This window comes from Balaenoptera ricei, chromosome 19 (assembly GCF_028023285.1).
Source record: "Balaenoptera ricei isolate mBalRic1 chromosome 19, mBalRic1.hap2, whole genome shotgun sequence".
Classification (NCBI taxonomy): Eukaryota; Metazoa; Chordata; class Mammalia; order Artiodactyla; family Balaenopteridae; genus Balaenoptera; species Balaenoptera ricei.
This window is the reverse complement of record NC_082657.1, coordinates 7,574,918-7,601,536: the sequence shown is the minus strand read 5'-3', so window position 1 is coordinate 7,601,536 and position 26,619 is coordinate 7,574,918. Positions and strand designations below refer to the sequence as shown.

Sequence of the window (26,619 nt, the reverse complement as noted above, 5' to 3'; positions counted from 1 at the left end):
TTTTACCTCTCTAGGATAAATACCCAGGAGCACCCACTTTTTAAAATGTCTTTTTTCCTTTTCTTCACGGTAGTGATATTGTGTCCTTGGTGCAATCCATTAATATTTTTACTCAGCAGTTTGTGTGAGTCCCTGTGTGAAACTCATATCTTAATTAAATGTCTACAAGGGAAATTGACTAATTTGCTGTGGGTGAAGTTGGCTGGCTTTTGCCAATTAACATAGACAATAATCATTTGCTATGTTTTACACAATAGACCCCAGAGCTCAGTTAATCCTTTTAACTCTATATAGGTAGATGCTGGTGTTTTTTTTTTTAATTGAAGTATAGTTGATCTACAATGTTGTGTTAATTTCTGCCACACAGCAAAGTGACTCAGTTAAACACATATATACGTTGTTTTTTGGGTTTTTTTTTTTTTTTTTGGCTGTCTTGGGTCTTCGTTGCTGTGAGCGGGCTTCTCATTGTCGTGGCTTCTCTTGTTGCGGAGCACGGGCTCCAGGCGCACAGGCTTCAGTAGTTGTGGCACACAGGTTCAGTAGTTGTGGCGTGCAGGCTCAGTAGTTGTGGCGCACGGGTTTAGTTGCTCTGCGGCATGTGGGATCTTCCCAGACCAGGGCTCAAACCCGTGACCCTTGCACTGGCAGGCGGATTCTTAACCACTGCGCCACCAGGGAAGCCCTATACGTCCTTTTTTGTATTCTTTTCCGTTATGGTTTATCCCAGGATATTGAATATAGTTCCCCGTGCTATACAGTAGGACCCTGTTGTGGTAGATGCTATTGTGATCACCATTTTCCGGAATAGAAAATTGAGGCTCAGAGAGGGAAACCCCTTGTGCAAAGCAATACAGCCAAGAAGTGGCAAGGAGAGGTTTGCAACCCTTCAGCCTGGCTCCAGGGCTCTTAAGAAGCAGTATGGCGATTTCTCTGGAAGCAGCCAACCTGAAGGTCTTCGCGTTCCTAGCTGTGAGACCTCGAAAAAATGAGCATAGTTCTCTGGGTCTGTTTCTACGTCTGTAAATAGAACCTCATTCGCAGGTTTGTGGTGAGAAATTAGGGATGGGGAAAGTAAAGCACGGAGGTGGGGGTCTGAGCTACCACAGGCGTTCTATAAATATTAATAAATATTGGTAAAAATTAGTAAAAATACTAGCTTTGCTATTACTATCCTCTCTCTCTCTCTGGACAATTCCTAAGGTTTCAAGGGTCCAAGTTGACAAGAAAGCCCCGCCCCTTTGTCACGTGCGGCGACAACTCCCGAAGTGTTTCTGGTCCTCACCCCCATTAGGCGGAGCCAACGGTGCGCTCTTCCAGTGGGGACGCTAGAATTAAATAACCTCCTTCTTTGCCTGGAGGAGCACACAGGCCCCGTGGCCAATGAGGAGCGGCCTAGGAGCGATGGGGGAGGAGAAAAGGGCCACGCCCTCGCTGAGCGGGGCATCAAGTCTTTAACTCTCCGCGCGAAGGTAGGGGCCTTTGGGACTCCAGGTTGCGAAGCTGGCGCTTCGCTGGGGCATTGTGTCAGCTGGCCTTATCTCCAGCGACTTCACGACGGTGCTGCGGACCCTGCCTCGCTCTGGGCACCAGGTCCGCCCTCCCTCCGGAGTCCAGGGGAAGCGCGGGCGGGGGGTCTGGGGGTATTCCAGGGTCTGAGGGAGGAGGGAACTAAGGTTCTGGACTTCTTAGTCCCCAAGGCAGTGAAACAACCTCAAATTCCGTACTCACTCCTTTATCCCATTCTGTCTTTTAACCACACGAATTCCGTGAGGTTTGGGAGGGTCTTGATCTGATTTGCTGTGAAAAGAAGAAATTTAGATATTAAGGGGTTTAATAATCGCTTGCCCCAGATCTGTCTTTCCCAAGACCCAAGTGTCCAGCCCCCGGTCACCTCATCCCCCAGGACCACATTCCCCGTGCCCCGTCTTCGTGGATGTAATTTCTCCCTAACCCGAGGCCTTCTCCATCACCTCCCTCCCATCCACCTGTCTTCCACACCTGCCCCAGCCCCTCAAGTATGACGCAGGCGCCCCTCCTGGTGGGGCGCCCCACGGGTGGCGGTAGCGGCCCGTGACCTGAGCCGGGCGAAGGAGTTTGCGAGGAAACACGACCTCCCCAAGGCCTACGGATCCTATGAGGAGCTGGCCAAGGACCCGAACGTGGGTGAGTGGGGAGGGCCGCGGGGGGCCACCGGGGGCGCTGCCTTCAGGCTGCTCCGTAGGAGATGCAAGGCTCTGCGGGATGAGCCAATCCCTCTGGGCTCCTGGAAGGACTTCGGGCTGGTAGGCAGAGCGATAGGAACCGGTTTCTTCGTCCAGCGTGAAATTGCGATTAGGGGCCACACCTCCGCGGTAAAGGCAGGGTTGAATTTCTGAGGGAGGCCCTTCAGGCTTTAAATATGACCTGCGGCCCGGGCTTCTGCGTTCCAGAGTAGCCTGGATGGAGAGGCAGGACACTGTAGTTGGACAACAGCCCAGCTCTGGAGTCAGGCTGCCTGAACTGGCTTTTCCCTCTTCCGCTTGCCCTTCTCAGTTTCCTCATTTGTGAAACGGGCAAAATAATCATCTCTACTTCTTGGTGGTGTTGTGAGGATCATATGATTGAATACGATAATTTCAGAAGGCTGGAAATAATCTGAAGGAAACAGAGTGATGGTAGAGAATGGTTAGCTCCGTCCTGATGGAAGGCTAGGGTTTCACCACTGCGGCAGGACTTCGTCCCCGCTTGGAGGGACTTGGGTTCCCGGATGCTGGGGGCGGGGCCTCTAAATGGTGGGCGGTACCGGAGGTCTCAGTGCGCGGGGCGACCGATCTCTTTACTTCTTTCTTCCCGCCCTAGAGGTGGCCTGCATTGGCACTCAACACCCCCAGCACAAGGCCGCGGTGCTGCTTTGCCTAGCAGCGGGCAAGGCTGTGCCGTGCGAGAAGCCCATGGGCGTGAACGCCGCGGAAGTGCACGAAATGGTTCCTGAGGCCAGATCCCGAGGCCTAATTCCTTATGGAGGTGAGGGTGGAGGGAACCTTCCAACACACAACATAGCGCCACTTGCCATTACTAAACGTGGTTGTCGGTGGACATTTTTAGAGGAATACAAGGGTGGGCTGCCAAGAGTTAAGATGTCCACAAAGTGAAACGGGGTCCTTGCGTTTGTCAGGATACAGTTGAGCTATGTCATGGAATCGACTAGCAACATCTCCCATGTGTGGAAGTCATTGCTTTTGGCCCTTAGCAAACACGGCCACCTGGAGGATCCTTTGTCAGCCTTTCAGAAAAAGATGTCGATAGTGACAAAGTGGCACAAAATGGCAATGGGCTTAGTTTGGGTGGATTTACAGAGACAGAGATCAGAAGTACCAAGGAATCCCCTACCAACCCTCAACGTCAAGCTACCTTTGTTTTTGCCCTTATCAGACTTAGCTACCTATAGCCAAAACATCTTGACATCTTGCAGATTGCCAGTAATTAAAATGGCCACCAAACGGCAATGGATAGTGCCAGCAATTAAGATGGCCACCATATGACACCCGCCACCCGCCCCCCCGCAAGTTGTTTTCACGTTAAGGAGTCTTATGGTTCTTAAATACTTTGCTATAGGTTCTGCTGGTAGTCACAATGGCTGCCTCTTACTTCCCCATGTCCTATCTAGCTGTCATATGACCAGTATTGCTGAGACTCCCAGTCTGCAAAGTTCCACGTGCCCAAGAAGTAGTCAAGATGTCAGTTTCAAAATTCTGTGAGTTTATTGCTTCCTCATTTTTATTGGCACCTAATGTGTGCCAGATCCAATCCTAGGAACTGGGAACTCATAATGTGTAAGACACAGGCTTAGTTTTCAAGGAGCTCAAGCTCTTATGGTCATGGAAATGGGCAATCCCAATGCCCACTTGCATGGACTTTCATGGACATAGGACTGAGCAGTTGACAGAGCACAGAGGCCTTGGCCCAGCCTGGGTGATGGTCAAGGAGGTTTCCTGAGGGTAGGGACTGACCTGTGCCTTAAAGGAAAAGTAAATTGCATAGGTAAATAGGTCAGAGAGGGAAAGCAGAGTTAAGACTTAAAGAAAACAAGAATGGACAGATTTCATGTATTTAGTATGAAATTTATCTTGGACAGGTCAAAATTTCTGGCTTTAGAGTCAGAGGACTCTAGAATCCAGTTCCCCAGTTCCTAGCTCTGTGACCTTGGGCAAGTAATTTGATTCAACTGAGCCTCAGTTTTCTCATCTATAAAATGGACCTAATGATAGCTATGTGGCAGGGATGTTGGGAGGAGTCATTATGCAAAGCATGTACCTATTGTCTTGCTCATAATATATACCCAATAAATGGGACCTGACACTAGGCAATGGAGAACGATGGAAAGGGACTGGTCAGAGGTGAGACAGGGTCAGCTCTAGGAGAAGGAAAGATCCCTCTGGGCTATGTAGGGGTTGGACTGGAGGGGAGAGACTGGGAGTGTTAGTTTGCTAGGGCTGCCGTAACAAAGTGCCATCACAGACTGGGTGGCTTAAACCACAGAGATTTATTTTCTCACTCTTCTGGGGAGTCCTCTGGTGGCCTAGTGGTTAGGATTCCGGGCTTTCACTGCTGTGGCCCAGGTTCAATCCCTGGTAGGGGAACTGAGATCCAATAAGCCTCGTGGCACAGCCAAAAAAAAATTTTTTTAATTTTTTAAGTAAATTAAAAAACTTTTCAATTTAAAAATAAAATAAAATTTTAAAAAACAATTAAAATATTTTCTCACACTCTGGAGGCTAGATGTCTGAGATCAAGGTGTCAGCAGGGTTGGTTCCTCCTGAGGCCTCTCTCCTTGGCTTGTAGACGGTGGTCTCCTCCCTGTGTCTTCACATGGTCTTCCCTCTGTGCATATTTGTGTCCTAATTTCCTCTTCTTATAAGGACACCAGTCTAATTGGATGAGGGCCCGCCTTAATGACCTCATTTTAACTTAATTACCTCTTCAAACACCCCATCGCCGGGGACTTCCCAGGCAGTCCAGGGGTTAAGACTCCGCGCTTCCACTGCAGGGGGCATGGGTTCGAACCCTTGTCGGGGAACTAAGATCCCACATGCCATGCAGTGCGGCCAAAAAAAAAAAAAAAAATTCCAAATACACTCACATTGGGAGGTACTGGGGGGTTCGGGTTTGGTGGGGACACAATTCAGCCCATAACATTGGGAGACCGGTGTAATGGTCCAGATGAGAAAGGAAAGGCCGGCGTTGGGGCTATGGGAGTGGAGAGGAGAGAAGAGGGCAGAGGGTGTCAGGGGCAGGACATAACTTGGGGACTGATGGGCTGCAGAAGGAAGAGGGAGGGGTCTTGTTTGGAGACTGGGGAGCAGTGGGTACCCCCTCAAGATTGGGCCCTCGAAAGGAGAAGAACTGATTGGTTAACTCCTGGGTCCTGACTCCTTTCCTTCCCTTTCTGCATTCTGCTTTCTTCCCTCTGTTGTCTGCAGGCCATCTGGACCCGCTTCTTTCCTGCTGTAGAGGCTCTGAGGTCTGTTCTGGCCCAGGGAACTCTGGGGGACCTTCGGGTGGTTCGGGCAGAATTTGGGAAGAATCTCACCCATGTACACCAGGCCATAGACTGGGCCCAGGCTGGAGGTGGCTTGTTAGACATTGGCATCTACTGCCTCCAGTTCATCATTATGGTCTTCGGTGGGCCAAAGCCGGAGAGGATTTAAGCTGTGGGAAGGCGCCATGAAACAGGTACGATCTATCCTGGACTATACGATGGTAATAGGAGTGATCCTGTCTTACTGGGAGTGCTGAGCTGGGAATGTCTCCTCACCCATGAGAATCAGGTTAGACAGCTGGAGGAGCTTCCCATATGAAGTCAAAGAGGATCAGAGTTGAGAGTGTCGGCAGGCTCTGTGCTGGGATTTTGCTGTGTGTTCTTGGCCAAGGGACACAACATCTCTGAGTCTTAATTAGTTACTGGTAAAATGTCAGTAATAGAGTTATCATAAGGAGTTAATGAAGTAACTTGAGGCAAATGGCAAGCAGTTAGTAATTATTATTTTTTGAATTTGTCTCAGACTTTGCTGCATAACAAACTACCCCAGAACTTAGTGACCTTAAATAACAATCATTTATTAGTTTGTGATTCTGTGGGTTGGCAATTTGGGCTGGGCTCAGCTTGGGTGGTTCTTCTGCTGGTCTTAGTCATGTAGCTGCAGTCAGCTGGCTGTTCCACTGGAGTTGGATGGTCTAGGACGGCCTCACTATGTCTTGCAGGTATTGGTTATTGTGTGGGGAGTCTTGGTTCTCCTCCACATGGCCTCTCCAGCTGGCTAGCTCAGGTTCATTCACATTGTGGGCTCAGAGTTCCAGGCGTAACAAAAAGAAGGCAGGCCTCAATGTGCAAGCACTTTTCAAACCTTTATTTGTACCATATTTGCCACTGTTCCATGGCCCAAAGTCAGCTCAGATTTCAGAGGTGGGCAAATAGACTTTACCTCTTGATGGAAGGAGCTACCACAAAGGGGCACTCATAGAGGAGTAAGAGGAATTACTGTTTTCATCTTTGCAAACAGTACCACAGAAGGCAATGGATAACCAGGAAAATAATACATGGGATCAAGGTCACTCTTCAGAAAAACTGTCTCAGGAGATTGGTTCAAGATGGCAGAGTAGAAGGACGTGCGCTCTCTCCCTCCTGTGAGAGCACCGGAATCACTACTAACTGCTGAACAATCATTGACAGGAAGACACTGGAACTCACCAAAAAAGATACCCCACATCCAAAGACAAAGGAGAAGCCACAATGAGACAGTAGGAGGGGCGCAATCACAATAAAATCAAATCCCGTAACTGCTGGGTGGGTGACTCACAAACTGGAGAACACTTACACCACAGAAGTCCACGCACTGGAGTGAAGGTTCTGAGCCCCACATCAGGCTTCCCAACCTGGGGGTCTGGCAACGGGAGGAGGAATTCCTAGAGAATCAGACTTTGAAGCCTAGCGGGATTTGATTGCAGGACTTCGACAGGACTGGGGGAAACAGAGACTCCACTCCTGAAGGGCACACACAAAGTAGTGTGCACATCGGGACCCAGGGGAAGGAGCAGTGACCCCATAGGAGACTGAACCAGACCTACCTGCTAGTGTTGGAGGGTCTCCTGCAGAGGTGGGGGGTGGCTGTGGCTCACCGTGGGGACAAGGACACTGGCAGCAGAAGTTCTGGGAACGGACTTCCCTGGTGGTGCAGTGGTTAAGAATCTGCCTGCAAATGCAGGGGACACGGGTTCGAGCCCTGGTCCGGGAAGATCCCACATGCCGTGGAGCAACTAAGCCCGTGTGCCACAACTACTGAGCCCACGTGCCACAACTACTGAAGCCTGCATGCCTAGAGCCTGTGCTCCGCAACAAGAGAAGCCACGGCAATGAGAAACCCATGCAAAGGAGAGTAGCCCCCGCTCGCCACAACTAGAGAAAGCCGGCACACAGCAACAAAGACCCAACGCAACCAAAAATAAATAAAATGAATAAATTTATTTAAAATATATATATGTATATATATATATATATATATATATATATATATATATATATATATATAAACTCAAAATGGATTAGAGACCTAAATGTAAGACTGGACACTATAAAACTCTTAGAGGAAAACATAGGAAGAACACTCTTTGACATAAATCACAGCAAGATCTTTTTTGATCCACCTCCTAGAGTAATGGAAATAAAAACAAATGGGACCTAATGAAACTTAAAAACTTTTGCAAAGCAAAGGAAACTACAAACAAGACGAAAAGACAATGCTCAGAACAGGAGAAAATATTTGCAAACGAATCAACGGACAAAGGATTAATCTCCAAAATATATAAACAGCTCACGCAGCTCAATATTAAAAAAACAAACAACCCAATCAAGAAATGGGCAGAAGACCTAAATAGACATTTCTCCAAAGAAAACATACAGATGGCCAAGAAGCACATGAAAAGCTGCTCAACATCACTAATTATTAGAGAAATGCAAATCAAAACTACAATGAGGTGTCACCTCACACCAGTTAGAATGGGCATCATCAGAAAATCTACAAACAACAAATGCTGGAGAGGGTGTGGAGAAAAGGGAACCCTCTTGCACTGTTGGTGGGAATGTAAATTGATAAAGCCACTATGGAGAACAGTATGGAGCTTCCTTAAAAAACTAAAAATAGAATTACCATATGACCCAGCAATCCCACTACTGAGCATATACCCAGAGAAAACCATAATTCAAAAAGACACATGCACCCCAATGTTCATTGAAGCACTATTTACAATAGCCAGGTCATGGAAGCAACCTAAATACCCATTGACAGACGAATGGATTAAAAGATGTGGTACATATATACAATGGAATATTACTCAGCCATAAAAAGGAACGAAATTGGGTCATTTGTAGAGACGTGGATGGATCTAGAGACTGTCAATACAGAATGAAGTAAGTCAGAAAGAGAAAAACAAATATCGTATATTAACACGTGTATGTGGAGCCTAGAAAAATGGTACAGATGAACCGGTTTGCAGGGCAGAAGTTGAGACACAGATGTAGAGAACAAACGTATGGACACCAAGGGGGGAAAGTGGTGGGGGGGTGGGGTTGGTGGTGTGATGAATTGGGAGATTGGGATTGACATGTATACACTAATATGTATAAAATGGATAACTAATAAGAACCTGCTGTATAAAAAAATAAATTAAATAAAATTCAAAACAAATTGGCCAATTTCTAGACTAAATAGTAGCTATAACAGATCCCATCTGTCATGTGCTACCTCTGCATTAGGGTTATTATAGATATGATCTCCCTAATATATTTAGGTTGTCCCCATTTTACAGACGAGGAAACTGAGGTGCAGAGAGGGAAAGTGACTTATCCAGGCTTATACAGCAGATCCAGGATAAGAACTTGGGCTTATCTGAAATCAAAGAGAGCTGAGTCACTAGGTTCCTCCATCTATGGCCTGCCTGATGTGTTCCAGAACCAGGCTAGTACTCTTCCTGCTGTGTTAACTAATGCTTACATATCACTTATTGTAATTTAAATACCCTTCTAAGTACTTTGTGCATATTATATCATTTAATATAATACTTGTAACGAACCTATGAGGCAGGTTCTATTATTATCCCCATTTTAGAGATGAGGAAACTGATTCTCACAAATGAGGCTCAGAGAGGTGAAGTCTATCTTTTTTTTCTTTTAGCATATTTTTGTTTATTTATTTATTTTTGATAACAGCTTTACTGTGATATAATTCACATACCATACAATTTATTCATTTTAAGGGTATAATTCTGTGGCCTTAGTACAGTCACAGTTGTGCATTTGTCACCATAATCAATTTTATTTTTCTTAATTAATTTTTATTGAAGTATGGTTGATTTACAATGTTGTGTTAGTTTCAGGAGTACAGCAAAGTGATTCAGTTATACATATACAAATATCCATTCTTTTTTAGATTCTTTTCCCATATAGGTCACTACAGAGTATTGAGTTCCCTGTGCTATACAGTAGGTTCTTATTAGTTACCTATTTTATATATAGTAGTGTGTATATGTCAATCCCAATCTCCCAGTTTATCCCTCCCCCCACCATAATCAATTTTAGAATATTTTCATTACTCAAAAAAAAAAAAAAAAAAAAACCCACATCCAATTCTCCCATCCCCCTGGGCCCTAACCAACCACAAATCTACTTTCTGGCTCTATGGATTTGCCAAATATTAGACGTCTCACACAAATGGAATCCTGCAATATGTGACTTTTGTGTCTGGCTTCTTTCATTTAACCTAAGTGTTTTCAGTGTTCATCCATGTGGTAGGACACATCACCGCTTCTGGCTTCACTCTCTTTCATTGCCATATTAGAGATGAGGTCTCTTGCCCAAGGTTCCACAGGCAGGATTTGATGCCAGGCTTGCCCCCATCCGGTGCCTTCCCCCAGGTGTGGACGACACTGTCACTGTGCTACTCCAGTACCCAGGAGGGGTCTACGGCAGCTTCACCTGCAGCATCACTGCCCAGCTCTCCAGTATGGTCTCTGTGAGCGGTACCAAGGGCATGGCCCAGGTGAGACATGATTGGCCGAGCTGGGATGGGCCCAAGTACTGGGAACCATGGCCCTTAGCAAGAGGAGTAGGCCAGTCATGCCTGTTGGAGCTGGATAGGGACTGAACCAGCCTCTTTCCACACCACTGCTAAGGAATCCATCCTCAACCACCAGGCCATGGGATGGGGTTTGGACCTCCAGGCTCCTTCTTGAGGGTGAACCCATTGGTCTGTCAAAAGTCCTTAGTCCTTTCTTAGGAGAAACCAGTTCTTATCAACCATCCTCTGAGAACAGCTCTAATCTTTGGAATTGCTTTCAGGACAGGATATGGGCATTATCAAAGAGTGGCTTCATGGGACTTCCTGGAGCCATGTTGCTAGAAAGAAATTCTATTCTCAGCAGAAGAATTTGGACCTTGCCCCAAACTTGAACTGCAGAATTTGCCCCAGTTGTATCTCTATATTTCCATTTTGACTTTGACTTGGGTATGGGAATAATTTAGGCTTCCCCAGGGCTAAAACAAAAACAAGTCTCCTAGTGGATAAGAAGGTGATGGGTTGTCTAAGCCTCCTCCTTGCAACGGGGATTCTGTTGCAAAGATAGGCTATCTACAGATGCAAAGGTAGGCTATCTTCACGAGGCCTGAGCATAGGGTTAAAGAGGGGTTTGTTCCTGGGGAAATGGACAGACAAGACAGGCTTGTAGTGTGGCAACCTTGATGCTAAGGAATAATCCCCCAGCGACCAGGGCAGGGGTTGGGGTTGGGGACCCAAACCTCCCCGAGGATGGAGGGTGATCAGCCCTTAGCTGATGAGAGGGAGGCTCCTGAGCAGCCCCAAGAGGAGCCCCTGCAGCCCGGTTGCTGAGGGCAGTAGGACCACCTCTTATCTCCCCTCAGATCCTCGACCCCTGCTGGTGTCCAACAGAGCTGGTGGTGAAGGGGGAGCGTATGGAGTTCCCATTGTCCCCAGCCCCAGGCAAGGAGTTCAATTTTACAAGTGGAATGGGCATGAGTTATGAGGCCAAGCACGTCCAGGAATGCCTGCAGAAGGGTAAGGATGTGGAGGACGGGGTGGGAGGGTGGCAGGGTGGCAGGGCAAGCCCGGTAGGGGAGATGGATATCTTCCCCACCCCTCAGCCGCTCAAGCAACTGTTTAGAACTACATCTCCCAGGAACCCCTGCGGCATCCATGTGCCTGAACCATGTATTACTGTGCCTCATGGGATTCTCGGAATTGTAGTTCTTTTGGTCTTCGGGACGTGAGTAGGAGGGGTCCCTAACTGCACTTTCCCCCAGGCCTGAAGGAAAGTCTTGTGATTCCTCTGGCAGAAAGTGAGCTCCTGGCTGACATGCTTGAGGAGGTGAGGAAGGCCACTGGAATCACCTTCCCCCAAGACAAACACTGATGTATGTCCTGAACAAATCAAGACATGCTGGGAATTCCCTGGCGGTCCAGTGGTTAGGGCTCTGCGCTTTCACTGCCGAGGGCACGGGTTCAATCCCTGGTTGGGGAACTAAGATCCCACAAGCTGCGCAGCATGGCCAAAAAATAATAATAAAATAAAATAATAAAATAAAATAAAAACGTGCTTTCCACAGAGATCTTGGCAGTGGTGGTTTGATGGGAGCTGGAGAGAGCCCACCATCCAAGGGGTCACTAGAGCATAAATTGGGTGGAAGGATGTGCGGGGGCGGGCGATCAGGATCACATTTCCCACAAGCTCCTGGAGCAGACGTGTGAGCAAATCCACAGTTTGCCTGCCTCAGCCTGTGTGATCTTGGGCAGGGCATAGTATATGGGTAGGAGGTGTCCCTAACTGCACCCTCCCTTAGCCTCTCTCTGCCTTTGTCTCCTCATCAGCAAAGGGGAGATACCACGCTATCCACCCTCTGGTGAGGAGTAAATGGAATGGTATATAACAGGCCCTAGCACACAGCAGGTTCTCTATAGATGTTAGCTGATTGGCCCTTCACTTTGAGGTCAGGCCTCCAGAAGCTCCAGGCCTCCATTGAGGTATAGAGAGTCATTTCAACAGGAACGTTCACAAGTATTTCAGTGGCCTTATTGGCAAAGCCAGGGTCATATGCCCCTCTGTGTGGAAAGGGTCGGAGATCATTCCCACCCAAATTACAAGCAGTTGGAGTGGGTGCTTGGCCAACCAATTAGGGTTAACTCTGTGCTCTAGGAAAGATCTAACTTTCATATTTTTCTATAGTAGTGAGAATAGGTTAGGTTATGCTGTAGTAACAAACAACTCCAAATCTCAGCTTAGCATAACAAGGTTTTTTTCTCACTTGTGTTATATATTGACTGAGGGTTCTGGGCTGTATATGTCTGGGACCCAGGCTGACAGAGCCACTACCATCTGGAGTCCTGCCGGTCAAGTGTGGCCAAGGAAGAACACCCTGGAAGCTCTTGTACCAATACTTAAATGTTCTGACACACAAATGACATACATAATCTCTTAGAATTTATTGGCCAAAACTAGTCATGTGACTTGAACGAACCACAGAGAGTCCGGGAAGTTCAATTCTACCACATTCCAGAAGATGGAGATGGATACATTGGGTTTATGACACTAATAACTCTCACTCTGAGCACATAAGCAATTTGGTAGAAATTTCAGAACATTGAGAGATTAGAAATCAGTTAAATGAGTTTTCTATTGTTTGCCTATTCCAAGTCCCATTACACATCATTCAGCTATCACCACAATGTGAAACCATTCAGCCCTCTGCTTGCTTGGTTTCAATCATTTGATCGTGTGGCAGATATGCCTAGATGTCCCCTTAATAATTATTCGCCTCTGATAGGGAAGTTTCACTGGACATATGGCTGCACAGCTAAAGACTACATTTCCCAGGCTCCCTTGCAACCAGTTTCTTGCCATGTAAATGGTTTCTGGCCAGTGGGATGTCTGCAGCATCTGAGATATGGCCTTAAAAGGCAAGGAGGATGACATCCCTTTCAGTCTCTCCCTTCCTGGTGCAGGGATGTGTTGGGCATTGGTGTGTCCATCTTACACTATGAGATGGAAGTGCTGTGTTGTGAATGGTAGGGCAACAAGCTAGAAGGCTAGAAGAAAGACATGATTATGGAAGTAGGCATGCCCCAAGATCTTCGGGATGAGTTGGCAAACTGGAGACCCAGGAGAGCCAATGTTTAGTTCCAGTACAAGTTTGAAGGCATGTGTACCAGGACAGCTGATGGTGTAGTTGTTGTCTGAAGGCTGGCAGCTCTGAAACAGGAGGGAAGGGGGCAGGGCACAACGTCTAAAAGAATGACATAGCCCTTGAGGATAGGACATAAACTGGTTAGAACCAACTAGGTCCAAGATGGCAGAAGATTTGACTTCCAGTAGACCTTGAGCCTCATTCTATGCTCATTGTAATACATTAGCATATGCTAAAGGACACACCCACAGATGCCATGACCGTTCCGAGGCTGACCATAAAAGGCCAAAAAGTGGGCAATGGCCCAATTCCTGGAAATCTCCACCCCTTCTCCAAGATAGTTGGAATAATCCTCCCACTCGTTAGCCTATAAAATTACCCAACCCATAAAAACCAATCACCCCATATTTCGGGGCCTCTCGCCTTCTGAGATGGTCCACACTCTGTGGACTGTGTTTCTCTCTAAATAAGTCCACTTCTTACCTATCAATTTGTCTCCCACTGAATTCTTTCTGCGATGAGACATAAAGAACCTGAGCTTCATTAAGATCTGAGACCTGGTGTGTGATCTCATTTAAAAGACAGTGTGTGGGGGGAATACTTCCCTGGTGGCGCAGTGGTTAAGAATCCGCCTGCCACTGCAGGGGACACGGGATTGAGCCCTGGTCCAGGAAGATCCCACGTGCCGCGGAGCAACTAAGTCTGTGAGCCACAACTGCTGAGCCTGCATGCCACAACTACTGAAGCCCGTGCACCTAGAGCCCGTGCTCCGCAACAAGAGAAGTCACCGCAATGAGAAGCCCGCACACCACGATGAAGAGTAGCCCCCGTTCACCACAACCAGAGAAAGCCCGCGCGCAGCAGCGAAGACCCAATGCAGCCAAAAATAAAATTAAAATAAATAAATTTATATTAAAAAAAAAGACACTGGCGGGGGCAATTCCCTGGCAGTCCAGTGGTTGAGACTCCGGGCTTCCACTGAAGGGGTCGCGGGTTTGATCCCTGGTCAGGGAACTAAGATCCCACATGCCATATGGCGCCGTCAAAAAAAAAAAAAAAAAAAGACACTGGGTTTAAGTCCCACCCCTTGGGTTCAAGTCCCATCTGAATTGTGCAGTTTCGTCTTGAGACCCAGGAAGAGCCAATGTTTCAGTTTGAGCCTGAAGGCGGGAAGAAAGCTGATGTCCTAGTTCCTTTTTTTAAAAAAAAAAATTATTTATTTATTTATTTATTTGGCTGTACCGGGTCTTAGTTGCAGCATGCAGGATCTTCATTGTGGCGTGAGGGATCTTTAGTTGCAGTATGCAGAATGTATTTTCCTGACCAGGGATCGAACTGGGCCCCCTGCATTGGGAGCGCGGAGCCTTAACCATTGCGCCACAAGGGAAGTCCCTCATGTCCTAGTTCAAAGGTAGCAAGGCAGAAAGAATTCTTTCTTATTCAGAGGAGAGTCAGCCTTTTGTTCTATTCAGGCCTTTTATGCAATCTTCTTTACTAAGTCTCCTGATGTAATATCGATCTCATGCAAAAACACCCTGAGAGAAACACTCAGAATAAAGTTAGACCAGGGGTTTCCCTGGTGGCGCAGTGGTTGAGAATCTGCCTGCCGATGCAGGGGACACGGGTTCGAGCCCTGGTCTGGGAAGATCCCACATGCCGCGGAGCAACTGGGCCCGTGAGCCACAACTACTGAGCCTGCGCGTCTGGAGCCTGTGCTCCGCAACAAGAGAGGCCACGATAGTGAGAGGCCCGCGCACCGCGATGAAGAGTGGCCCCCACTTGCCACAACTAGAGAGAGCCCTCACACAGAAACAAAGACCCAACACAGCCAAAAAAAAAAAAAAAAAAAAAAAAAAAAAGTTAGACCAAACATCTGGGTACCCTGTCAAGCTGGCCCAGTAAAGTTGACATATAAAATTAACCATCATAGTTCCTGACACTGTGGAACTTTACTCACTGTTATTATCACTTAAGGTTGCATATTCTTGGACTGTTACATGAGAGGGAAATAAACTTCTGTGTTGTTTAAGTCATTGTTATAATGGTCTTTGCTAAAGCAGCTGAATTGGTGTGTTACCTTATATTTTCCAAAGATATCTCCTGTCCCCACTCACTTCTCCCATTAAGAAGTAGAGTCGAGTTCCCCTTCCCCTGAAGTGGAGTGGGCTCATGACTAATATGTAGCTGTTGCAACATGGCAGAAGTGATGCTGCATGACTTTTGAGGTCAAATCAGGGAAGGCAATGCAATTTCTTTGTTAGCTGAAATACTCTTGAAACCTTCAGCCATCAGGCAAGTAGTTCAGCTGCCCTGAAGCCACCAAGCTATAAGGAAGCTCAAGCTATCCCACACAAAGAAACCACATGGAAAGGCTTGAGGCTCCATGAAAATATATGCTCCACCAGGTCCCGACACCCTTCAGTCTCCCTGCTCTTCCAATTCCAGCCACTTTCTGACTGCAGACACTGAGTGACCCCAAGCTGGAACTGCCCAGAGAGCCATTCCCAATCTCACTACCCACAGGCCTATCAAAGATAATAAAATAATTGTTGTTTTAAGCCACTAAGCTCTGGGCTGATTTGTTACACAGCAGTAGTGAACCAGAACATCTGGTATAACTTTTATAGTGGGAGAGATGGATTCATTTTTAATATGTCTAAGCAGAAGTGGAACCCCCAAATCCTACTCACTCTTCTCCACCCCAGAACCTTCACTAGATCAGCCACCAGGGTCCTCTTCCCCTGAATAACTTAGCATCTACAACATGTTAGCCCTCTCCTTTGCTGTCCTTCCTCTATGTGCAAAGGGTTCTTCCTTTCCTGGAGTGGTAGTCAGTTTCTTTTCTTTCTTTCTTTCTTTCTTTCTTTCTTTCTTTCTTTCTCTCTCTCTCTTTCTTTCTTTCTTTCATTGAAGTATAGTTAATTTACAATGTCATGTTACTTTCAAGTGTACATCAAAGTAATTCAGTTATATATATATATTGAATATATATATTCTTTTTCATCTTCTTTTCCATTATAGGTTATTACAAGATATTGAATACACTTCCCTGTGCTTTACAGTAGGTTCCTGTTGTTTATCTATTTTATATGTAGTAGCATATATCTGTTAACCCCAAACTCCTAAATTCTCTCCTCCCCCCACCCCTGCACTATCCCCTTTGGTAACCATAAGTTTGTTTTCTGTGTCTGTGAGTGTATTTCTGTTTTGTAAATAAGTTCATTTGTATCATTTTTTAATGTTCCACATATAAATGATATCATATGATATTTGTCTTTCACTGACTTACTTCACTTAATATGATAATCTCTAGGTCCATCCATGTTGCTGCAAATGGCATTATTTTATCCTTTTTTATGACTAATATTCCATTGTGTATATAGACCACATCTTCTTTATCCATTCATCTATCGATGGACATTTAGGTTGCTTCCATGTCTTAGCTATTGTAAATAGTGGTGCTATGAGCATAGGGGTGCATGTGTCTTTTCGAATTAGAGTTTTCTCTGGGGTAATCGGTTTCTAAAATGGCTCTCAATGACCTCCACCTCCTGGTATTCATGTCCTCATATAATCCCCTCTCCTGTGACTGTGCTGGACCTAGTGACCTGCCGCTCATAGCAAAGGTGATGGGATGTCCCTTCCAAGACTAGGTTATAATAGACTATGACTTCAGTCTTGCCGGCTCACTTTGATTAAGCTTGCTGCCATGTTGTGAGCTGCACTATGAAGAGGTCCCATGGCAAAGAAAGGAGTTCCAGCCAACAAGGAACCAAGATGCTGGCCCTCAGTCCAGTGTCTCTCATGTGACCGGATCTTCCCAACAACCATTTATGGGTGCTTGGAAATGGATCCTTCCCCAGATGAGTCATTGGATGAGACCAGAACCTCAGCTGACACCTTTTTTATAGCCTTGTGAGAGAATGCAAAGCAGAGGACCCAAGTAAGCCACCCCCAGATCCCACCAATTACGTCCATCTTGTAATATACATCGGTAACTTTAAAACACTTATAAACTGTATTTTCCTTTGTTAGAAGAGTCTTAAGATACTTCCCTGGTGGTCCAGGTGTTAAGACTGTGCTTCCACTGCAGGGGGCATGGGTTCCATCCCTGGTCTCGGAACTAAGATCCCACAAGTCATGTGGCATGCCCCCCTCCAAAAAAGTCTTAAAACCTCATTTTCTCTCTTATCCCTTCGGATATACAATAAATAACAGATTGTACTAGATTAATTGTCTTATAATAATGTGTAAGAGAGATTTACTATTACCAGTGAGCCATGGGAGGGCTGTGAGCAGGTGAGGACCAGGGCCAGCTCTGAATATAGAAAAACCCATCTAGGTTCATGTGGAAGATGGGCTGGAGGGGAGGGACAAGAGGCTGGGGCCTATGAGTGGGGCTGAGTAAGAAAGCCCTGTCCAAGGGACACAGGTCAAGCTGGAGACCTGACAGCACCCACAAGAACCGTACAATTCTGGCAAATCCATCTCCTTCTCTGGGCTCTGGTTTCTGCATCTATAAATAGGCCATAGTTATCCTAGATGTATTAGTTATCTATTGCTGTGTAACAAATTGCCCCCAAACTTAGCAGTTTAAAGCAACAATAAACGTTTATTGTCTCACACAGTTTCTGAGGGTTGGAAATCAATGAGTGGCTGAGCTGTGGGGTCTGGCTTAGGATCTCTCACGAGGTTGCAGTCAGGATGTTGGTGGGGACAGCTGTCACCTTAAGGCTTGACGGGCTGGAGGACTTGGTTCCTCGACACATGTGTTTCTCCAGTGGATGATTGCTTGAGTGTCCTCACAACGTGGCAGCTGCTTCCTCTAAAGTGAGTGATCCTAGAGAGAGTCAGGCAGAAGCTGCAGTGACTTTTATGACCTAACCTTGGAAATTACACTCTGCCATTTCCGCAATACCCTATTAGTCACACTGTCAGCCCTATTCATGTGGGAGGAGACTACACAGGGGCCTGAATACCTGGAGGTGAGAATCATTGGGGCCCATCTTGGAGGTGGGCTTCATAGTTCTGATATAGTATCTTTATTATTGTAAACAATATTGACTTCAGAACTATCTCAAAAGTTTTTTCCCCTCTATTCAACAGCTGTACTGTTTAGAGGTCTGTGGCTGCATTAAAAGCCCTTTCTTCCTTCTCTGTAACTGGGATGGAGGGAGGGCTAATTCACTGGGCTGGAATAACAGACACAAATAAAGCCAGCTTCAAAGTTAATACGAAACACTATTTCCCAAGGACATGCTTTCTTACTCACAGTGTTGGAAATTCTATCAGTAAAAATGAAACATCCCACTCTTGCCTGTAGGATCGAAATCATTTGAAACATAGTAGCAGCCTCGATTTCCAACCCAGGTGCAGAGTAAAGGGTTTCTGGACCCAACACTACACATCTACATTCATCTTGTAGTTTGCAAGGATACAGGACCCTGGTTCCTTTTGCAGTCCACACACTGCTTGGCTTTGAGCCTAACATACAGTCATCACCTAAACTCCACTCTTCCTCCAAATCCTATAATAACTCTACCTTTTCCTTTGTCAAGATGCTCCATGATTTCTCTGTTGTGTGGTCTCCATCATCTCAATGGGTCAATAAACTTTAATTTGTCAGACTATATTCCTGGTGTTGTCAGGCTGATGGATTAAGACACCTATAATCTTCAATTGCCGTGGCTCCCAGCCACCCTTAGGACATAGATTCCCTTCTCTTATATGCCCAAACCATTCATCATCTGACCCCAGCCTATTTTTCTAATCTCAGTTCTTTTTCCTTCTTACTATTTTCGTTTGAAAGGTAGATATAATCATTGCCATACAGTAAACTGCACGTCTTATGTGTACAACTCAGTGAATTTTTAAATATTTGTATGCCCAAGTAATCACCACCCAGATAAATATATAGCACATTTCGGACACCCCAGGAGCCTCTCTGTCCTCACCCTGCCAATCTATCACCAATCTATCACTTTTTGAACTTCAGATTCCTTTTATTTTCACAGAAACACATATAAACATTCATAGACTTTAGTCATCTGGAACTTCCTGCCTCAGAGAATGCTATCTTTGGCCTCTGATGTTCCTTCTGTCCTGGCAAGGGCTCAAGTCCCACCCGAAACTTTTGAAAATACTGCAGGAATGAATGAATGAATAAAAGTTATAGCTGCGATTGAATGCGTGCCTGGTGGAACGGCGCCACGACCAGTTCCTAAGGGGAAGTGCTGATTGGGCAGTCACGTGATAGGGGCCGAGCCTTCCCGGAGCAGGTGAGGCAGGTGCGGTCCCATGTCCGGGTAGCCCTGCGGGGCAGCGGCTCGCGGCGGCCATTTTGCGGGGCGCTCACGTGAGAGGACGCACGCTCAGCGGGGCGCTCACGTGACCAGGGGCGTGCTGCGGCCGCCCGGGCGGACCCGGCGAGAGGCGGCGGCGGGAGCGGCGGTGATGGACGGGTCCGGGGAGCAACCCAGAGGCGGGGGTGAGGCGGGAGGCGGACGGGCGGGAGGAGGGCGAGCCCCTCGCCGGCCGACCCCAGGATCCCTCCTGCCGGTATGGGGCCGTCCGATCGCCAAGCACTCCGGGGCAGAAACTCCGGGATCCGGCGCTGCCAGCTTCCACCCACTCCCGGGGTCCCGGGCTCTCTGGCCTCTGCGTCCGGATCCCTTCCTGTCTGGCGCTCTCGGACCCCCGAGAAGCTGGGGAACCCCATAATCCAAGCCCCCGGGGCAGGCCCGGGCTTGTTGCCGGCACCACTTCCTGGTGGGAGGGGCGGGTCTCCCCTCGGTCCCCTCAGGCCAGGGGTCTGGTTGCATGAAGTGTTCCCTCAGCCTCCTCCCCCGGAAGAATGAAGGATACAGGCCCAGGATTCCTGCCTCTTTCTCCATCAGGGACTCAGTTGCCTGGGCCCCCAGTCACTTTATCTACCAGGGACCCAGAAATGCAGGGTCCCCTAGCGTTGTCCTCCCTCAGGGATCATGAGCCACTCCAGTTCCCTGGATCCCCCTAGGACCCAAGAGTCCAGGCACCTCTTCCCTCCTTTCTCCTCTAGGGCCCACCAGCTCTGAGCAGATCATGAAGACAGGGGCCCTTTTGCTTCAGGGGTGAGTTTGAGGTCTGATTATTGCGGAGCAGATTTGAGGAGTGAGGCCCCATTCTGATTCTGCATTCCCTGCAACTCCATTCCCACTCTAGTTTCATCCAGGATCGAGCAGGGCGAATGGGGGGAGAGACACCCGAGCTGGGCCTGGAGCAGGCGCCCCAGGATGCATCCACCAAGAAGCTGAGCGAGTGTCTCAAGCGCATTGGAGATGAACTGGACAGTAACATGGAGCTGCAGAGGTGTGGTCCCGGGGACCCAGGGGCCCAGCCAGTGAGCCCCTTCTCCCTCAGAGCCCAGGAGTCCCAGCTCCCAACCTCCACTTCCCCTGGGAGCCTGGAGTCCAGGCCCACAGCCCCCTTTTCCGTCAGACCCAGGGGTCCAGGGCCCCACCACTCAACTCAGCACTCTGGACTCCCAGCCCTCCCCTGCCCTAGGATCTTGAAACTCTCCTTCAGGGAGTCATTTTCCCCAATTTCCTCAATGTCCACCTTGTGGCTCTCCCCCATGATGGCTTCCTGGCTCAGGCCTCAGTTTCCTTATCTTTGGTATGGGGTGGACACCAGAGTTTCCACACTCCGCCTGATCCTCCCTCCCCAGCACTGGCTCTCCTCTCTCCTGCAGGATGATCGCGGCCGTGGACACAGACTCCCCCCGAGAGGTCTTTTTCCGAGTGGCGGCTGAAATGTTTTCTGACGGCAACTTCAACTGGGGCCGGGTTGTCGCCCTTTTCTACTTTGCCAGCAAACTGGTGCTCAAGGTGGGCGGCTGCAGGGCTGTGAGCCCAGGCAGGCTCCCCTATGAGGACCTGGGAGTTGTGAGGTCCACCCCTGTGGCAGCCCAGTAACCACAGAGGGAATGGAGAGAGACAGCTATGGACCGCTTGTCTGCTTTTTCATTCATTTATTCATTCAACAAGCATTTATGGGGCCTATGGTGTGTGTGACCTGTACTCGGCACCCAGGACACAGTACAGAACAGGCTAGGTCCCTGCTCTCAGGGAGCCCACGTCGTATGATGAGTGCTGAGCGAAGTAAACTAGGGTGACGTGATTGGGCAAAGTGGTCAGGAAAGACTTCTAAGAGGAGGTGACATGAAAGCCAAAGTTGGAATGACAAGAAAGATGCAGTGATATATTGTATAAAGATGGGGGAAAAGGCATCCCGTAGAGGGGCAGAACATGCAAAGGCCCTGAGGTAGGACCAAGCCTGGTGTGTTGTGGGCAATGAGGAGGCCCATGTGGTTACAACAGAGTGAGGAGGGGGAGAAGGTGAGATGAGGGCAGATTGCGAGGGTCTTGTGGGCCACTATAAAGACTAGCTTTCTCTGAGTGCGACAGGAGTGATTGGCTGGTTTTAAACAAGAGAGTGAGGTGACCTGATTTATAAATAGAAAAGACTTTTCAAGCAAGGAGAGCAAAATGTTAATTGTAGAATCTAGGTTGTGTGTATATGCCTGTACACTTTGAAATTTTTTTAACTTTTCTCTCTGAAGATTCTCATTATAAAATACTGGGGGAGGGGAAGCCCAGCAAATTATTTTGTCCCTTGTGGGTAGAAAAATGGATTATGGGGCACAAGGGCAAAAACTGGGAAGCTGACGAAGGGGTACCTGTAATAGTCCTGGCTAACGGAAGACTGACCTGGAGTCAGGGGGCAGCATTGGAGGTGGAGAAGTAGATTTCTTGATGTGTTTGCAAGATTGAGCTGATGGGGCTTGAATGTTAGAGGTGAGGGGGACAGCAGTCAGGGTGACGGTAGGGCTGCGTGTGGAGCTGGGGACAGCAGGTGAGAAGCAGCGAGATAAAGGCTGAGTAGGGAAGCTTAGGGAGTTGAAGAGCAGGCGTCAGGCCTTGCCTCGTCTGAAGGTCAGAAAGCCCTCTCTGGGGAAGTGACATTAGACCTGAGCTTTGAGGGATGAGTGAAAATTCCCTTGGTTGAGGCCCATTGAGGCAGCAGAGTCAGCATGTGCAAAGGTCCTGAAGCAGGTTAAGAATTTGGTGGGAATGAAGATATGGAAGAAGGGTGGGAATTCCCTGGCGGTCCAGTGGTTAGGACTCCGTGCTTCCACTGCAGGGGGCACGGGTTTGATCCCGGGTCGGGGAACTAAGATCCCACAAGCTGTGTGGAGTGGCCAAAGAAAAAATAAAAATTAAAGTTTAAAATTAAAAAAAAAAAAGATATGGAAGAAGGACAATGAGGCACAGAAAAGAAGAGGAAAATTGGAATGTGATCAGGTCAGAGGCTTCATACAGAGCCTTGTGGGCCAAGATATGCTTTTGATTTTTTATCCCAGAAGTACTGGGGAGCCATAGATGGTTTGTGAGCAGGGCAGTTGACAGTGACCAGATCCACTTCACAATTTATGAAGCTCATTCTGACTGTGAGTGGAAAAGAGATTGCAGAAGGGCAGGAGGGGAGGCAGAGAGTTGAGAAAGGAGGCTGGGGGCCACGGCCCCAGGCAGTGGGGACAAGGCTCAGTCCCTAAGGCCCAGCCCACTCCCCGCAGGCCCTGTGCACCAAGGTGCCCCAGCTGATCAGGACCATCATGGGCTGGACACTGGACTTCCTTCGAGAGCGGCTGCTGGGCTGGATCCAGGACCAGGGTGGTTGGGTGAGGCCCCTAACCCCACCCAATCCCCCACTCCTCTGGGACCCCTGGGCCTTCCTGAGCCCACCACAGTGGTGCCCCCCTCCCCATTTTCGGATCATCAGATGTACTCTGTAATGCGTTTTCTTACATGTCTGATCAACCCCCTGATTCATATGGCACCGACTGACCTCTCCATGACCCTTGACCTCCTGGTGACCTCTGACCTGACTAGTGCCTTCTGCCCTCCCTGGTGCCTCTACTTCCTTCGGAATCCCTCAAGTTCTATGATAACTCTTTGGCCCCCAGCTCTTTAGTACCATTAATCTTAGGCCCTTGCCCCCACTCATGCCCTCTGACCTCTCTGTGACCCCTCATGTGCTGGCCCAGGGCCTGCCCCTTGGCTGAGCTGCTGAAGTGCCTCATGTCCCTATCCCCAGGACGGCCTCCTCTCCTACTTTGGGACACCCACGTGGCAGACAGTGACCATCTTCGTGGCCGGCGTGCTCACTGCCTCGCTTACCATCTGGAAGAAGATGGGCTGAGGCCACCAGCGGCCTTGGACTGTGTCTTTTCTGCATAAATTATGGCATTTTTCGGGAGGGGTGGGGACTGGGGGCCATGGGCATTTTTCTTACTTTTGTAATTATTGGGGTGGGGTGGGGAGGAGTGGTCTCGGGGGGCAATAAACCTCTTTCGGGCCACACTTTCAGAGTCTGAGTCACTGGGCCCACTTCCTGGCTTTCGCAGGAGACCAGGCTTCATGTGCTGACACATCTTTTTCTGAGGTTGCCTGGTGCCCTCTATGGGTAGGTGGTGAGTTAAGTCTTGGCCTGCCCTTAAGGAGCCCACAGTCCTGAGGGGAACCGAGGTGACCTGAGATCACATGAGTCGTGTCACAGCCTAGGGTATTGTGTTAGAGGCAGCACTGTGCGGGCCCAAGCCCGGCAGGGGAGCCTGGGGCTGGGGTGGAGGTGGGGGGTGGATATCAGGGTAGCAGGGTGCAAAGCAGCCTCCTGGACCCTGGGAACTAGGACCTGGAAGCTTCCACCATATGGGACCACAGGAAGTTGCACATTTACTGAGGTGGAGAAATGGGGAAGAAGCTGGAGGGGGTCAGACCTCGGGAGGACTAGGAGAGCAGGGGAGGGCTCTGGAGGTTGGCAGGCTGAGAGGCTGGAAGGCTGAGGAGGCTGGAGAGAGGGTCCAAGGGAGACTCCAGAGGAGGCCTGAGCTTGAGCTGTGTGGCTGCAGAGGAGACACACAGGCTGGAGACTGACAGGTGGTAGAGGGAGGGGCTGGAGGAGGAGGAGGAGTCTAGGGTCTGGCCCTGTAAATGGGAAGGGCCCTCCAGGAGAGGAGCGGCCCCTGGGAAGATGCTGTGCTCACAAAGAGGCACAGTAGATTGAGCCACAGAAGGAGAATCAGAAAAGGGAATTACAGAGAATAAGGTCACTCGGAGAGTCACAGTCGGTTGTCACCTCTCTGGCTCTCTTTCTTTGGCCGCGTTGGGTCTTCGTTGCTATGCGCAGGTTTTTTTCTCTCTAGTTGTGGTGAGCGCAGGCTACTCTTCATTGCGGTGCCTGGGCTTCTCTTGCGGTGGCTTCTCTTGTTGCGGAGCATGGGCTCTAGGCGCGTGGGCTTCAGTAGTTGAGGCACGCAGGCCCAAGAGCAGGCGGGCTCAGTAGTTGTGGTTCGCGGGCTTAGCTGCTCTGCAGCATGTGGGATATTCCCGGACCAGGGCTCGAACCCGTGTCCCCTGCACTGGCAGGCGGATTCTTAACCACTGCACCACCAGGGAAGTCCCACCCCTCTGGCTCTCCGTCCCCTTCTCTGTCTCTGTTCCTGTCTCTTTGTCCCTCTCTGGGTCTTTCTGTCCCCCTGTCTCTCTGTCCCTGTTTCCCTGGGTCACTTGTCTTCTCCCATCCCCCCTGATACCCCCACCTTCTTCAGATCATCTTTATCTCACCCCTTCCTCTCCCTCCACCTGTGAGCACTTTCCAGGTCACCTCTCCTTTCCCAGGCTAAAGGTCTTTGGGCTGAGGTATGAAATTTGGTGAATGAGTAACTTAGACCCCATTGTGACTGTGTGCCTGGGGCAACTGCCCCTCCCCCAGAGGCTTGCCCCAGAGACAGCAAGTCAGGGGAGAGATGTCAGATAAGACAGAAGTGAGGGGAGACTGAGTCACCACCCAGAGAGAGGGGACAATATGGCCACAGGCGGGAGCCCAGGGAAACCATCAAGGGAACTAAAAAGACAGTGCCTTGAGACAAAGCCCTCAAGGTGGCACCTCGGGGGAGGGGACCAGACTTGGGGCCCAGCCAGGCCTAGTTCCCTGGGTCCCAGCCAGACTGCAGTCCACCCAAAGTAGATGAGGTCAGTCAGCGGGCTCCACCCCGCCCCTCGGAGGGAGCCCCTTCCAGAGCTGAGTTCAGCATGACTCAGCACGGCTGCTCTCCTGGCCACTGGCCCAGACACCCCTTGAGGACCCCAGATACCAGCCTGACTGGCGTCCCCTTGATCAGGGAGTACCCTGCCCGGGCTGCTTGGAGAGGCTTCTCTGCAAGGTGAGCCCTGACCTTTGCCCCCAACGCCCCAGCGGCTTCAGCTTTCCTGCCCCAGCCGGCCAGCTGCCTCCATTAGGGCACTGAAATAGGGTCAAAGTCCTGTCTCTGTTTCTCCTTCCCCCCAAACAACAACAATGGGGAGCTCCTGGAGGGCTCCTTCAGCCAGCTCTGCCACCCAGGCACCAGCCTGGACCAGGCACACTTTAAAAATGTCCATTGGTTAAAGACAGACATCCCATTCATAGGTCCCCAGACCCTCCTTGTTTCACCAGGACCCAGTACTTCTCTGTGATCTTGAAGGAGCATGTGTCAGGCAAGACAGGGACAATTTCAGCGAGGCTGCTTCGGAGTCAAAAAGAATTCCCAGTCTCTGGCTGCCTTCAAAGTCATCTCCAGGAAGTGCAGCCTCAGAGGGACCCCCAAAATTCCAGTGTCACTTCACCCCTCCCCATCTCAGCTTCCAGAAAAAGTGAGCCCCTAAAATAGCCCCCAGGTATTCCAAGGGGCCCAGACAATCTTTCGAGGGCTCCAAAAGGCTCTCCAAGACCCCTGACCTCTTTAAAAAGCCCCTACTAGGCTTCTGGAAACATCCCTCTCTCCCACTCCGGGACTGAACACCAGGGCTCTACAACTGTCCTTTTAATCTCACAGATCACTTCAAGGGCCTAAAGACCGCCCCACCCCCCACCCCCCCGGGGAAGTTTCCAGAAAAATACGGACTTCCATTGTGAACTCTAAAGCTACAGAAACTCCCCCCACCTTTGAACCCCAAGGCTCCAGGTCCTCCCAGAGAGAGACCCAAGGTTCCAGAAATATCATCTCACAGCCTTCCAAACTTCTCAATGATCCGGGCACCCCCTTATCTCCCAGCGTAAACCACAGTCATCTGGAGGTTTCCGCACCTCTGAGGAACCCCCCCAGGGTTCCAGTAAAGTCCGTGCCGGGACACAGCACCAGAATCCGATCTACTTTCCTGAGACCCCCCCCAGGACCCAGGGATCGTTATTTTCCAGGGTTCCCAGTGTCGTCATTATTAATCTTTCACCTACCAGAGAGTCTCCCTCCCCCGCTCCCCAGAATCTCTTGACTTCCCAGAATTAGCCCCAGAGCCGTTGCATCCCCCGAAAACTCC

The 26,619-nt window shown here is 49.1% G+C and overlaps 2 protein-coding genes across 3 annotated transcripts; both read left to right on the top strand.

The window, feature by feature from the left end:
- The first annotated feature begins 918 nt into the window (after nt 1–918).
- On the top strand, nt 919–11,651 carry DHDH (dihydrodiol dehydrogenase). Its single transcript, XM_059905451.1, is given in 9 exon segments — nt 919–969; nt 1,492–1,640; nt 2,027–2,163; nt 2,839–2,990; nt 2,992–3,003; nt 5,460–5,712; nt 9,946–10,070; nt 10,949–11,102; nt 11,381–11,651. Coding segments are annotated over 9 exon segments (1,110 nt in total). The 3' UTR covers nt 11,458–11,651.
- A 7,957-nt stretch (nt 11,652–19,608) lies between these two features.
- Nucleotides 19,609–23,540, top strand: BAX (BCL2 associated X, apoptosis regulator). 2 transcript variants are annotated; one of them, XM_059904776.1, is made up of 6 exons: nt 19,609–19,712; nt 20,283–20,334; nt 20,426–20,572; nt 20,955–21,090; nt 22,839–22,943; nt 23,360–23,540. In XM_059904776.1, exons 1-6 carry the CDS (start codon nt 19,679–19,681, stop codon nt 23,462–23,464), a joined length of 579 nt encoding a protein of 192 aa, XP_059760759.1. In that variant the 5' UTR covers nt 19,609–19,678; the 3' UTR covers nt 23,465–23,540. The 2 variants fall into 2 exon arrangements, with proteins under 2 accessions (XP_059760759.1, XP_059760760.1); XM_059904777.1 differs by having other exon boundaries at nt 22,839–22,948; nt 23,310–23,517.
- The last annotated feature ends 3,079 nt before the right edge of the window (nt 23,541–26,619 follow it).